This window comes from Trichomycterus rosablanca, chromosome 14 (genome assembly GCF_030014385.1).
Source record: "Trichomycterus rosablanca isolate fTriRos1 chromosome 14, fTriRos1.hap1, whole genome shotgun sequence".
NCBI lineage: Eukaryota > Metazoa > Chordata > Actinopteri > Siluriformes > Trichomycteridae > Trichomycterus > Trichomycterus rosablanca.
Genome location: NC_086001.1, coordinates 6,257,998 through 6,273,913, shown reverse-complemented (window position 1 = coordinate 6,273,913; position 15,916 = coordinate 6,257,998). Strand labels below are relative to the sequence as shown.

At 38.6% G+C, this 15,916-nt stretch overlaps 1 protein-coding gene across 1 annotated transcript; it reads left to right on the top strand.

Annotated features, from left to right (window-relative positions):
* The first annotated feature begins 1,141 nt into the window (after positions 1-1,141).
* On the top strand, positions 1,142-15,454 carry rbpja (recombination signal binding protein for immunoglobulin kappa J region a). The gene is made up of 11 exons (XM_063008251.1): positions 1,142-1,161; positions 3,805-3,843; positions 3,926-4,021; positions 4,100-4,265; positions 4,440-4,614; positions 5,403-5,540; positions 5,705-5,817; positions 5,943-6,083; positions 8,033-8,188; positions 8,568-8,671; positions 9,438-15,454. The coding sequence occupies exons 1-11, from the start codon at positions 1,142-1,144 to the stop codon at positions 9,793-9,795; spliced, it is 1,506 nt and encodes a 501-aa protein (XP_062864321.1). The 3' UTR covers positions 9,796-15,454.
* Positions 15,455-15,916: the final 462 nt, after the last annotated feature.

The following is a 15,916-nucleotide window of genomic DNA, read 5'->3' as shown; positions in this document are numbered from 1 at the left end:
GTGTTAAAACGCCAGCCACACTTTCAAAGTTAAAATGTTCCAACTTTGTGGCAACAGTTTATCAAATGTGATGTAGGGAAGCAAATTCATCCAGTTTGTTTTAGCCATTAACTGACTAACAGAAATTATTCTTCATGAATAACTGATGAAGTAGAATGCCAACTTTGAACCAGAACTCTTCATACAACTTCACTGCCCAGCACTGACTAATGCTAAAGCAAGACCAAAGTTAAATAAAAGCTCACAGAATGTAATTTACATTTTACATTTTCAGCATTTATCAGACACTTTTTATCCAAAGTGACTTACAGTACAGTGACAGTATATTGTCTAAGCAATTGAGGGTTAAGTGCCTTGTTTAAGGGCCCAACAGTAGCAACCTGGCAGTGGTGGGGCTTTAACCAGCGACCTTTTGATTACTAGTCAGGCAAGCCGTAGCCTAGTGGTTAAGGAACTGGACTAGTAATCAGAAGGTCACTGGTTCAAGCCCCACTACTGCCAGGTTGGTGCTATTGGGCCCTTGAGCAAGGCCCTTAACGCTCAATTGCTCAGACTGTAACTGTAATGTAAGTCACTTTGGATAAAGGTGTCAGCTAAATGCTGAAAATGTCAAATGTAATCCAGTACCTTAACCACTAGGCTACAATTGCCTTATGTAATTAGATTTACTCAAATGTAGATATCATAGCCAAATGTCAAGTCCAACACTCGAGCTATAAAAGTAAAAATTGTATACAAAATGCACATGTTTTTGTTCTTTTGGTCACTGGTGTCCACAGACTTTTGACTACATGGTGCATGCATGGAGTCGTGAGAATTTTCACACGGTACCGTGTTTTTCGCCTGCACAGGAATCTCGCGATAACAGAGTGTTTTACTACAGTGACACGTGTTATCGCGAGAGTTGAGGAACTTTCCCACGCCTGTATTGCAATCGTCACCCCTCCTCCACCTTGTTGCCCTGTGGTTTGTGTAGATAAAGAAATCTCGCGATAACTCGTGTTCGTAATGAGAAAGATTGAACTATCGCGAGAGTTGAGAAACTTTCCCACGGCGTTTTGTGTAGAAGCGGGTGAGATCTCGCGATAGAGGTGGGCTGAAGTCTCGCGATAGTTGGATGTATTAGGAGAGTGGATGGAAGATGGCGCCTGTAGTGACGGGGTAAGCGCTGGATCAATAACAACAGCAGGGCATGAATATGTTGAAATTAACATTAAACATAGATTTTATATCAAGTTACAATTTAATTTATTCGAATTTCGTATGAAGTCGTCGTGTAGGTCGTTATTTGTGTACTTTTCGGTGTCTCGTGCCTTGTTTGAGCTCGGGTCTTTTATGCAGATAGCATTTAGCCATCCTGCTAACCAGTTTCAGCCACATTAACCCCCCTACAACATTTACCTTAATAATATCTGTTTTATTCTAAAGGGGTTGTTTTATTTTACCTTGACGTGTAATCAAGTTGTATTAGTGATATATTAATGTGTACGTTGTGTGTATTAGTTTTCTTTATGCGCTTGTTAATAAAAAAAAAAAGTAGTTCTGCCAGTTAGTTTAGCACAGCAAAACTGTTTTCGCTTATTATTATCACATTAACATTATTTTAACAGACATTTTAGACAGAAAACTTTCTACCCGGTCTAAATTCCTTCAGAAATGACAATAATAAAAGACCATTCTGTTGTTTTATTTAATTTTGTTATTTATTGTATATTTTACCAGATGTAGTGGCAGTTGTAGCCTAGCGGTTAAGGTACTGGATCAGTAATCATCAGGTTGCTGGTTCAAACCCCACCACTGCTAGGTTGCCACTGTTGGTCCCTTGAGCAAGGCCCTTAACACAATGAATTGGTTAGACTGTATAATGTAAGTTGCTTTGAACAAAAGCGTCTGCTAAAAGCCGACAATGTAAATGTAGAGGTAAAGTACATCATTAGTGCCTAATCAACAAAGTTCTTAAGAATAGCAAATCGTGTTTTCTCCATTATCATGCTGTCATACAGTGCAAGCCATTTGGAAAGTGGATAATGATGCAAAACTTTTAATGCTGCATTTGATGTTTAAGGTTGCAACTGTTTTTAACTTCAGATTAGGTAAACACGCACCTGTTAACTGGGAATTTCTCCCGCAAAAGCCGAGCTGGTGTCCACAACCTTAGTTAGGCATATATGATGCTTGTCATTATGGCTTACATCGTTAACATTGCTCTACTTTTTTAAATGAGATCACAGCATTTGCCTTTAATCATCATGTAGTTACAGTAACTGGATACATCTCTAACATCCTAACTAAAATCCATAATTTCATTCATAACCCAAACATTTACACTTTAATAAATGTTTCAGAAAAAAGTGTACCTATTTATCATTTTATCTGTATCCCTTTCTGTCTCTGAGATGTTTTAAATATACTGGTGTAGATTTAGGTTTTTTTTGTAGTTAACAGCGCACCACTGACCTGAAATACAAATACTAGTTAGTGTTCAAAGTTCCATGACTGCAACTGTTATTTTCTTTAGCATATATTTACATACTTTGACGTAATATATGTTTTAAAAGTCTTATCAGTCTTTTTATGTTGCCTGATCCTTTTCAGTCATGATGGTTATAATAAAGGGATATTGATTGCACAATTTGGTGCTGCTGGCTGCATTCCAAACCACACTGTATGTTTTACATGGTGTGTATAAGTACATTAACATTCACTATTTAGTGGGCTAGTCTGGTTTGGAAGACAGCGTGTTAAGTAATTAATGTTTGAGCTCTACTTTTTGCAGGCAGAGTCTGGTTTATATCATTTGGACGAGTTTGTTCCCACCCATCAATAAGTCACACCATTGCACAAGTTCATCCAGTCTATCTTGTTGAGGGATAGTCTGGGACAATGACACTTTCATGGAGTGAAGGGTTTTGGTTTTAATGGCTATGATACTGGAAGAAGGAATGTAAGCAAGTCAGCCCAGTTTTGTTTGTGTCAGATTCTGTTTTCCCAGTCTTATGATGAACCTAGCTCTATAGCATGCCTTTAATGAATAACTTATAATGAGCAAATCAGTCAGTGGATTTTAACCATGCTGTTGGTTAAAACGTTTTAATTTAAGACTTTGTGCATTGATATTATTGAAAAACTAAAGCACAGGACTATTTTGCAATTAAAATCACAAACCTTGAAGCACCTTTTTGTCAAAATAGAATCTGACTGTATGTTAAACTTAGCACTATCAGATCTGTCTGCAACATTATGTAATTTTTGTAAAAGTAAATAAATATTCTGCTTTAAGTCCCAGTATAAAGATAGAACTCTGCTAATCATGTTATAATAACTACACTAAAGTTGTCAGGATAAGCTTTAATATAACAACTGCATTTCTGTTTTTTTGTTAGCGTGTTTAGTTAATCCTCTGTATGAATTAGTTCTACTCAGTGTTTTGCTTTGCTTTGTAAAGGTTTTTTAATCAATAAAACATAATGACTTGTTAATATGAAACTTAATATGTTTTATGTTTTGATGGGACGCTGTAAGCTTGTCTAATGTTTAATAACCATTGACTAATATACCATTGACTAATCAGTTATTGGTTAAAGTAAATTGACAAAAATTGCATTTTTAATGTAAACAGAACAGGCACAGCTCATACCTGCTTCACTACTGCAGTATGTCAAACTATAAATTACAGCATTGACCTGAAAGCACTCACCACTACTTCAGACCTTGTACTTTTGGAGTACATTTAAAACCCTTCTATTAAAACTCATCTATATTGTTTAATCTATTCAATCAAAATATTTTGCTGTGTTTATGCAGGAAATTTGGGGAGCTTCCTCAGCCAAAGCGCCTTACCAGGTAATTTAATTTTTTTAGATACTTTTTTGACAGTTGAGATTGAGTACTGTATATAAAATGTTTGTTGTGCTTTTTAATATAGAGAGGCGATGCGGAATTACTTGAAAGAACGAGGAGATCAGACTGTTCTGATACTACATGCAAAAGTTGCTCAGAAATCATATGGCAATGAAAAGAGGTAGGAATGGATACAGTTGTCATTGTTTTGAAGTTTTATTGATTTGGTTGTATTAAACACTCTGTAATTTGTGTTTAGGTTCTTTTGTCCACCACCGTGCGTGTATCTGATGGGCTGTGGCTGGAAGAAGAAGAAGGAGCAGATGGAGAAAGAGGGCTGCTCAGAGCAGGAGGCACAACCTTGTGCCTTCATAGGCATTGGAAACAGTGAACAAGAAATGCAGCAGCTGAACCTGGAGGGGAAGGTGATGCAGCACATATGTTTCTACATAGCAGCATACCGTGGCAATTTAAATGGGATACAATTACAAACTGTGTTTCAGCTTTTGCAAATCATGAACATGTTGCTAGGACGCACAAGTCACAGCTTGACTCGTGGCATGTGATTTAAAGTGTTTTTTTGGCTTTTCTTTTTATAGAACTTCTGCACAGCCAAAACGTTGTACATATCAGATTCGGATAAGAGGAAGCACTTCATGCTGTCAGTAAAGATGTTCTACGGAAACAGTGCAGAAATCGGAGTCTTCCTCAGCAAGCGCATTAAGGTCATCTCCAAGCCTTCCAAAAAGAAGCAGTCGCTGAAGAACGCAGACTGTAAGTGCATATGTTTATCTTCTTGATTTTTTTCATTCAGAATTATTAAGCCAACTTGGTTTTAAGAGATCATGCTAGTGTGGAAGCTACAGTGTAACTGTATGATTAGAAGCCTAATGCTTGGGTTTTTAGACCACTTTATTTAAAATAAAAACAGGTTTAGACTTTGTTAAAAGACTTCTCATTTTACTTAAACCTGAGTTTAGTTTAAGAGGCTTAAACCTCACCTGAAGCAAATCTTTGTGTTACTTTGGCCTGTTTTGCTTTAAAGACACTTGTTTATAAATTATTAAACTATTCTATTTAATTCTGCTTGTAATTTAGATAATGTTGCTGTTAATAAGAACCAGTTTCCATGTTTTCTTTGGCTTATACTTGGTTTCAAAGCCACCTTATACAAAGGGGTGAATACTTTTGCAAGGCACTGTATATGTAGGAGTATATGGCTAACCCATAAGTTCTGGTGTTTTAGCCACACCCATTGTTTAAATGACAGGCCCTTCCAGCATGACTGTGCATAGGCTTGTAAGGTTCATAAAGACATGACTTGACCTACTTGATATGGAGAAACTGAATAGGTACAGATTCCCAGAGACACACTCTCAAATCCCGTCCTCCTGTAACAGTTAAACTTGTTATATCTGCTAAATTGGGGCAACTTCATATTAATGCCTGTGAATTTAAAATGCGGCATCCAACAAGCTTATGGTCGGGGGTCCACATATTTTTAGGTATATAGTGTACAACATGAACTAAAAGTTTTGCTTTCTCTTTTTTCTCTTTGGCAGTATGTATAGCTTCGGGCACTAAAGTGGCTTTGTTTAATCGGTTACGCTCTCAGACAGTCAGCACTCGTTACCTCCATGTAGAGGGAGGAAACTTCCATGCCAGCTCCCAGCAGTGGGGGGCATTCTACATCCACCTGTGTAAGTCTCGATCACACACACACACACACACACACACACACACACACACACACACACACACACACACACACACACAGAGTACACTTGCACTCTTAGTGATAGATCATGCTTGTTTGTAGTGTTAACTGAAGTTTTTTTTGGTTTCTTGCTTTTTTTTTTTATAGTGGATGATGATGAATCAGAGGGAGAGGAGTTTACAGTAAGAGACGGATACATCCATTATGGTCAGACCGTTAAGCTGGTGTGTTCAGTCACAGGCATGGCTCTACCACGCCTGGTAAGTGCGTGCACACGTTTACAAGGCAAAAACTTATTTTTTTTTAAATAAATGCCTAGCATTACCAGACTGTATAATTAAGCAGTGTTTATAAAATTGCTCTGCATGTGTTTGCGTGTGTGTAGATCATCCGTAAGGTGGACAAGCAGACTGCGCTGATGGACGCAGACGATCCAGTGTCCCAACTACACAAGTGTGCTTTTTACCTGAAGGATACAGAACGCATGTACCTGTGTTTGTCTCAGGAACGTATTATCCAGTTTCAGGTAAGTGAGCTGTCATAAATAGATCTGTGTTGGTTTACGAGCAGCACAAATGCTAGTGGTGTGAAAAATAATGATTAAGTTATATTAGCAAAAACATCATATGGACACAATTATCTTATTGGTAAACTTGTATGATTTTGGATTCATATCCCCATTCAGCTTAGACTAGTATCAGGGGGCCCCAGGGTAATTCCAGCATTTATTAATCCTCATCTCCCACTTTTTTATCACCTAAATCAGCAGTTATTGGACACACATTAATAGCTTTTTCCATCAGGTAAAGGTTTCTTAGCTTTTCAGCACTGGTTAGGATTGTAAACTCTTGTAGCATTACAAATGAGAGCCTTAAGAAACAATATTTGAAAACACAAGTGGTGACACATTTCACGGTCATATGTTCTATGCATTTCCATGGACTTCAACTCCACAATCTGCATGTTAAGGCCCGGCTGCAGTTAACATAGTCAAAGATTTTGTCATGATAAACCTACAGAATAACACAATGTGTTTTTTAAATAGTTCAGTCACAGAGAAAAAAAGAGCTACAGAATTCATTAAAATCACTGTCACGATCTACAGGGGTTGGACAATGAAACTGAAACACCTGTCATTTTAGTGTGGGAGGTTTCATGGCTAAATTGGACCAGTCTGGTGGCCAATCTTCATTCATTGCACCAGTAAGAGCAGAGTGTGAAGGTTCAATTAGCAGGGTAAGACCACAGTTTTGCTCAAAATATTGCAATGCACACAACATTATGGGTGACATACCAGAGTTCAAAAGAGGACAAATTGTTGGTGCACGTCTTGCTGGCGCATCTGTGACCAAGACAGCAAGTCTTTGTGATGTATCAAGAGCCACGGTATCCAGGGTAATGTCAGCATACCACCAAGAAGGACAAACCACATCCAACAGGATTAACTGTGGACGCAAGAGGAAGCTGTCTGAAAGGGATGTTCGGGTGCTAACCCGGATTGTATCCAAAAAACATAAAACCACGGCTGCCCAAATCACGGCAGAATTAAATGTGCACCTCAACTCTCCTGTTTCCACCAGAACTGTCCGTCGGGAGCTCCACAGGGTCGATATACACGGCCGGGCTGCTACAGCCAAACCTTTGGTCACTCGTGCCAATGCCAAACGTCGGTTTCAATGGTTTCAATGTGAAACATGTATTGTTCTCTGATGAGTCCACCTTTACTGTTTTCCCCACATCCGGGAGAGTTACGGTGTGGAGAAGCCCCAAAGAAGCGTACCACCCAGACTGTTGCATGCCCAGAGTGAAGCATGGGGGTGGATCAGTGATGGTTTGGGCTGCCATATCATGGCATTCCCTTGGCCCAATACTTGTGCTAGATGGGCGCGTCACTGCCAAGGACTACCGAACCATTCTGGAGGACCATGTGCATCCAATGGTTCAAACATTGTATCCTGAAGGCGGTGCCGTGTATCAGGATGACAATGCACCAATACACACAGCAAGACTGGTGAAAGATTGGTTTGATAAACATGAAAGTGAAGTTGAACATCTCCCATGGCCTGCACAGTCACCAGATCTAAATATTATTGAGCCACTTTGGGGTGTTTTGGAGAAGCGAGTCAGGAAACGTTTTCCTTCACCAGCATCACGTAGTGACCTGGCCACTATCCTGCAAGAAGAATGGCTTAAAATCCCTCTGACCACTGTGCAGGACTTGTATATGTCATTTCCAAGACGAATTGACGCTGTATTGGCCGCAAAAGGAGGCCCTACACCATACTAATAAATTATTGTGGTCTAAAACCAGGTGTTTCAGTTTCATTGTCCAACCCCTGTACATGTCACAAAGCACTTCAAGTATGATTGTACTCTAATAAGACTTAGACTATGACTAAACAAGCCCATCAGTCACACTAAGGGTCTTTTAAGCAGGCTGTGATTTCTAAGCTTGTGTGATTTAAATGTGCTCAGGCGACGCCCTGTCCCAAAGAAACGAGCAAAGAGATGATCAATGACGGCGCATCGTGGACCATCATCAGCACAGATAAAGCAGAGTACACTTTCTACGAGGGCATGGGCCCTGTCACACACCCCGTCACACCTGTGCCTGTGGTGGAGAGTTTACAGGTAACACACACACACACACACACATAGTAACTAGTACAAGAAGACATGGGTTAATTTGCATCAGTATTCAAGATGTTGAGTGTACATAAAGCAAATCTAAAGTTTTACAAGGTTTTGACTGTTTTCTGTTATCTGCCAAACACATGCACAAGGTGGATTGGGTACACTTAATTGCAACTAGGTGTAAATACATGACAGATGTGACATCTATAGTGGATGTGCCCCCGGTTTAGTATATATTCCTGCCTTGCATGTGGTGTATTTTTGTGGCTTCCACTGTGACCCCAGTAACAATGAAGCTGTTATTAAAGATAAACAAATGAATACAGTTTATAGTATTATTTTCTGTCTAAAATAATAAATTGCCTTTGTTTTATAGCTGAACGGAGGTGGCGACGTGGCCATGCTGGAGCTGACTGGACAAAATTTCACTCCAAACCTCAGAGTCTGGTTTGGCGATGTGGAGGCAGATACCATGTACAGGTGAGCCAGTTAGACAGCATTGCAAACTGTGTCTAAATTATGTGACTCCTGACTCGAAATAAAACCACGTTTTCCATAAAATAAACAAAAGAATAGCAGCCGCAACAGAACATTTGGACAACTTAACAGCACAATTAGGGTGCTCAGGTGGCGTGGTGGTAATGCCCGCTACCGCTGGGATCCAGGGTTCGAGCAACTGTTTCAGCTACGTTTTCGTCCCACCGTTCAAAGGCATTCAGGTGAGGTGAATTGGAGATACAAAATTGTCTGTGATTGTGTGAACTTGAAGTGATGAATCTTGTGTCCTGTCATGAATGTAACCAATGTGTGTAAAACATGACGTTAAAATCCTAATAAATAAATATTAACTACTTTATTTATATGAAATTTAAGTAACAACAGTGTGTATCTGTAGGTGTATAAATTTGTTATGGCTGTATCAGATTGAGCCAGATTCCTTTTACATTGCAACCAATATCACGGTTGTGGATTAATGCAGCTGTATTAAAAGCTCTGGGCTGATTTTTCCTTATATCAAATCGCTTTCTTATTTACACGACTATTAAACATGCTTTGGCTGATTAAATACTTAAGGTGTAAAGCAGTTTTTATTTAGTTTCATATATATACATGTATGTTATATATTTATTTAGACTTCAGGGTGAGCAGTCTCACCCACCGGTGGGAAATCAGGCTTGAGTGGAAACCCATCTTATTCTGGGTGATCAGATCTGTTTAATAAATATCTTATGTGCATTGTGTGTAGGTGTGGCGAGAGTGTGCTCTGCGTGGTTCCTGATATTTCGGCGTTTCGTGAGGGTTGGCGCTGGGTCCGACAGCCCGTTCAGGTTCCCGTCACTCTGGTGCGTAACGACGGCATCATTTACTCCACGGCACTCACCTTCACTTACACACCTGAGCCGGGGCCACGACCACACTGCAGCGCGGCGGGTGCTATCCTTCGCTCAGGCTCCGCCCCCTCACCTTCTCTGTCGTCATCCTCGTCTTCCTCCTCCTCTTCCTCGTCATCGAGCATGCTGTTGCAGTCGAGGCTTGACGGACAGCCTGGATACCCCACAGCCGGTGGGGTTTCTTCATCGTCCTCGGCCATGTCCGTGTCCTAACCTGTGTTAGTGCACGAGTGTGCGTGGGCGCACGCGTGCTGATGGGCAACTTCGAAACTCTGCCTTTCAGATTTTCCAAAAGGACAAAAAAATGTTGGAAAGAGACACAGAGGTTCTAAAACTCGACCAGCTCTTTTGTTTCACTCTGTCCACAGCAGCGTCAACCCCACCGGCAACGAGACAGAACAAATGCTTTTGCAGAAGTGCAGGTGAAGTAAATGCGGTGGGGGAGCAACTTTTTTTCAACATTTTCCCCCTAAAAGGGCTTTGATGTGCTATTGTGGATAGAAAGATCATAGTAATATAGTTTTCAAGGACCAAGGAATATTATTATTATTTTTTATTGATGTATAATTTTATAAGCTTTAGCTAAGGTACATTTTCACATTTTTTTCTCTCGGTTTTATAACATATAGTAAACTTTTGTTACCAAATAGTTTTGTATATTTCGCGTGAGCGTTTGTGCTCGGAAGTAAAGGAAAAAAAAAGGTTCACGCGATTTTAAATGCCTGAGCTCTTCGTCATAGCTGCCTTTTAATCCTCTCGGTGACTGCCTTAATCTGGACTTGTACCAGCCTTTTTTTTTTTATTTTCTTTTTTTTGTATTCCTGTTTTTACGTCATGTATATTTGCGTTTTGTTTTTTTCTAAACTGAACTATAATATTGTGTGTGTCTTTGGGAGAAGGTGACTTTACTTGTTTTGACATCTTTAACACAAAAGCTTTAACTGATTTGCCTAATGACTTGCCTCTGACCAATCACAAACTGCTATTCCTTTTTGACCACTTTTTGTTGGATAAAAAGTTTCGCCTTCTCGTGTACAACATTTGCAATAGAGCACTTAGACCTCCAAAATTTCTAAGGAGGCTTTTGCTAACAGTCGCAATAATCACCGTGATGCTTTTACCAAACCAGGCTCTGAGGTTTCAAAGTTAAAGCTGCCAAATGCAATTTATTTGCCTAGAAGCCGTTAAGCAGACCGACTAGAATATACTATTGCACCTTTAAGCTAAGGTGGCCTAAAACCTCTCCAACCTGGATCTCTGTGAGCAAATAGTTCTCAAAATAAGACTAACCACTGCATTTTTCCCCCTGTTGAACAATTTGATTCCAGAAAAATGTGACTTGGTTAAAACATTACAATAGGACTGGGTCCTCATCTGATGTCCAGATAAGACATTACAGCTGCTGCTTATGGACTGTTTAGTGAGTGAAATGCCTTCTGATTTTACTGCAGTGTTCAGTACAGGTTACATCCACAACTTAAAACAAAGCAACACATACCGAGTATAGATCCCAAAAAGTGAAAATGACAAGAATGTTGAAATGCTAGTTGGTTGAACAAATTTTGATAGGTTCAGAAATTGGCTGTTGAATGTCTTGGCGGTCTAAAACTGAAATTCTAAAGCCAGTTGTGTCTAGAAAAGAAAACATTTAAAATGATCCTAGACCAGAACTAGACATTAGATTGATTCTAGAACTGGAAAACAAAAAAGGGATCTGCAGCGCCAAAAAATCAAGTCTAAAACTCAAACGTTTGAGTAGGTTTAGCTCACAACAGTGTAATATAAACCCAGAAGTCCTTAAATTTGATTAAAGATCAAAAGCTTTTACTCAAAATTTTGAAGAAATGGTTTAGTTCATGCTATAGGGATCGTCCCAGGATTTTAAAAGACAAAAAAGTTTAGAACTTACACTTTAATAGATCAAGTCTAGAACTTAATTTTAAGTCTTCAATCTTTCAGTCTAGTATCAGATACCAAGTTTTAGTTTTAGGACTAGCATGGGCAATGCACTAAGTCCAGAACTTTAATGCTATGTAGCGTTTTTTAGCCAAACAAGCCCAGTAGTTCAAAACATTCAGTCCAGAACATGGAAACCGCAAGCTGGATTTTATTAGAACTTAGACATGCATGACACTTCTAATCAGGAATTGGGGATTTAAAAGAATCTGATTTAGGATAGAACACTGTAGTCTTGTACAAAATAAGAACTCTATCAGATAGTTGCAAGCCTTAGTGGATCTGATGTTAAATAAAAACACTACAGTTTTGTGGCCTTTAGAAATGTGGTTTTAAAGTTGATTAAAAAGGGTGGGTGGAAATAAGAATTATAAAAAATGTTTAGGATGTTTTTTACTTTAAAATTCTAACCCAAAATTCTACCTGGACTTTGTAGTTTAACATTTACTCATTGCAATTTTATGAACATTACTGGAAACTGTTGTCCTGAAGTCAAGATGACTCACATCAAAATCACGTGTTTGTGTGCCTACTACTTTTACTATATATATTTTCTTCACTGTCATTGTACTTCTTGTTTGTCTGTCTTCAACCCAACTTTTATGCATTGACCTGTTTAGTAAGAAAGGACATTTTTTCTCTTGAAGTATTGTGCTCTTAACTTTTTTCGGGCCCTTTGGTTTTATATTTGGTAATGAACCAGTTTGTATGTGAGATATTGGGTCCAAGAGATTTTGTCTGGTAGCGCTTCCACTATGTTTGCTGGCTACAAAGTGCTCTTCCATGATTGAGAGATCTTCATGGCTTACATGCCAAAGTATATCACAATTCTAATGCAGTGCAGTTTGTTGGTTTATATTGTGGACATGCAACTTTGTAGCAAGTCAAAATACTTTGGTACTTGTAAAAATCTTGTTTGTTGTATGACTTTTTAAAAACTAGTAGCTCATAAAAAAAGATGCACAACATTAGTTTCTCTCAGTCATGGACGGCCGTTTTGTGTCAACTTTAATTAACCCTTTGTGCCTACAAGAAAATGATTTTGGAAATGTTCCTCAGCAGCGACTCATTTTTGTCAGCCCTAGAGGTCAGAATTTGAAGGTCAGGACCTTTTCAGTGTTATTTCTTTTACTTTCTTTAATATTCTGCGTTCCAGTAGTGTTTATACCATGACCTTGTCCATTCACTGTTCTCTCTTGTTTGAAATTCTCTTCCTTCAGACTGGTAATTTATAAAATATCATTTAGAAACAGTGTGAAAGCATAGTTTATAGTTGTTCATACCATCTAAGAGTAGATGTCCCAGTAGGCTCAAGGACAGTACATTTAGAGTAGTAAACAGTACATAATAGTGTTTTTAGGACTGTAGAATAAGTAAATCAAAAGTATTTTGTCTACATTGTTAAACTGCCAGTTTTAAATATTAGATGTTGCAAGCATCATGTTTCATAAGGACAAGACTCTTCACTCTTAAACAAAACTAGGTTTACATTATCATATCATATCTTCTTTAGCCCAGAGTAAACAACCCAAATCACAGTAAAAGACTAGTTATAATAAAATTGGCATTAATAATGGTAATCCAATTCAGTAGGAACAGTTTTCCTCTGTGGTCTGTTAAAACTCAGCACTCCAGTACATTAAGCAATATGTGATTCTATCTTAAAGCTTTGGCTATGTGGTGTTTGATTACTTGAACTAACTAGAAAATATTATAGCACTTTATTTAACGCACATAATCATGTGGCATGGATGTTTTTGTTAAGCTTAACATGGTGCACACCTGGGACTAAAACTCCACTGATTTTGGTTTATTCTGAGCATGAAGGTGATTAATAAAGCAATAAGCCACGAGAGGCCGTGCATTACTGTGATTTTAGCACGGGGATGACGTTCTTTCCCCGTGCTAAAATCATAACAGTAATGCACGGTCTCGAGTGGCTTATTGCTTTTATAAAACGGCGGTCAACATAAAATATAATAAATACAACAATGTTTCATTCATAAATGTATTTATTGTGTATAAACGTACAATAAAGCATTCTTCCGCGACGCAAGGTAGTTCGATTAACAGTGTTGCTAGGCAACATGAGGGCGAAAATAACATAAATTTTTTCTATTCAGTGGCGTATTAATATGGAATGATGTGAGGTGGTCATACAGTAGGTGTGCGTTTATCGGGGATTTTACAACGGCTTCGAACGCGGCTCAGCCAATCAGATTTTAGGACCGGAACTATCCGTTTTATAATTGCTGTTTTACAATTCAGAGAGTAAAATTAATTAAAAGTAATGAAAATCAGCAGATGCTTAACAGATTTCTTGTCATAAGCAAAAATGCCTTTTGGTGCCTAATTGATATGAGTGATGGATTGCTGTAGTGAAATGCCTTATTATCAAAGTTTGTAGAAATAAAAATGAGATTTGATTTGCACTGTGTTGTCTAGCCATAGACTTTAAGACTTTAAATAGATGCTTTGTAGTTGCCTATCTAAGATTAATTTAGAGTTCATGGTAAGAGGAGAAACATGACACTAATAGCTTGGTTTGATGAAATAGAAAATCGCGTGCTGGAGACTTCTAAATTTCTTGCTTACTCCCGTTTAAAGCATCGTCTCCTTAAGGCGTCAACATAGAAAAGCAGTCACTGCTGGTTGAGGTCACTAAAGTTAAAATTTAGTATAATGTTTTGCTTGGAAGGTTTATTAAAAACTGTTGATTGAAACAAACCAATTTAAACAAAAATGTGTGGTGGAACTTGGTTGAAGCGATGCTATAATGCGACTGCAACTTTAGATAACTCAGTGGGAATGAAAAAAATAAATGGACATGACTAGTACCTGAAATGTACCCGGAAGGCTTTGGATTGACACATTTTTCCTGTTAAGGCTAGGCATCCAAGCAATAAAATACTGCATCTGTTAAAATTCAGAACGCTACCTGACCTGGTTCTGTATTGTGTTATTCTGCTAGCTATAGGATGCTTTTAAAGTTCAGTTAGTTAACTGTCAACTTATGTTAAACAGGTTTATGGTTTTTACTGGCAAATGTTGAGTCCTGAATAGTTAAGAACTTGCTCGTTATGAGGAAAAGTTGACAAGTGTATGTTAAAAGCACTACTGGAATGCAGGACAGTCTTCTTTGGCACTCCATCAATGCCTGTGTTAGTGATGGTTGTACCCATGGTGATTTTGTTTAACTTTTGTTTTTTACATGTCTTTTAGCTATGCCACTGTACTTGCTTTAGGAAGTAAAACAAGTGTATCACTTCACTGTCTTTCATCTGAAGAAAGGAATAGTTGCGTAAAACAAAATCCACTTCTGTTATTGCTCAGAAGTCTTTGGCAGTGGGAGCAGAGAAATTCTGAGCAAAGGGAAACAAGCTGCTTAATATATTTGTGCTCACAGTTTTGAAATCATGACAATACTGGGCCAGTGTATCTGTTGCTTTGATTAAGGCTCATTACATTTTGAAGTGGATGCTGAATTTGTGTCTTCAAAACATAACCCACACTATATGGTCAAAGGTATGTGAACATTCCTTAAGTGTTTCAGCTACACTTATTTCTAACAGGTCTATAAAATCTGCCATACATAATAAATACTTTGTGGCAGCTGTCTGGGGGAGACCCTTACCCTACCCAGCATGACTACCCAGGAACTCTGGTGGCCAGCACAGAATCATGAGTCCTGTTAAACTTCTTTGGGATAATTGAAATGTTGATTGTCCCAACATCAGTGCCTGACCTTAGAATAGTTTTTTTTCTCTTGTGGTTAGGTGTTCACATACGTTTGGCTATGTAGTGTAGTTTGTGTCCTATGTTCACATACATGATCTGTGTCATATCTGTCAACATTAAACGTGTTCACATTCTAAAACATGCCGGTCTGTCGAATTAAAAAATAGTGTGAAAAATTCTTTGCACCTTTTCTGATTTGCATATTTGCATTACACATTTGTTTTCAATTTAGTGTGTCTGCTTTTAACCCAAAACAATTCTAAAAATTAATTTTAATTATTTATTTGTTTATTTGAAGCTGCCCATTCTTGCTTGACGCAAGACTTCAGCTGCTCAGTGGTCTCCTCATCATGATGCGCCATACATTTTCAGTTGGATACGGATCTGGACTGCAGACAGGCCAGTCAAGCACACACATTCCTGTGTCTACAAAGCCACTGTATTGTAGCATGTGCCACATGAGGCTTAGTATTGTCTTGCTGAAATAATCATGTCACCTTGATGGCAGCATAAAATCTCAATATAAGCCTTCACATCAATGGTACCTTCACACATGCTGTGGGCATTGATCCACCTATGTACCACAGGGGGCGGCACGGTGGCTAAGTGGGTAGCACCGTCGCCTGTCCACAGACATGCA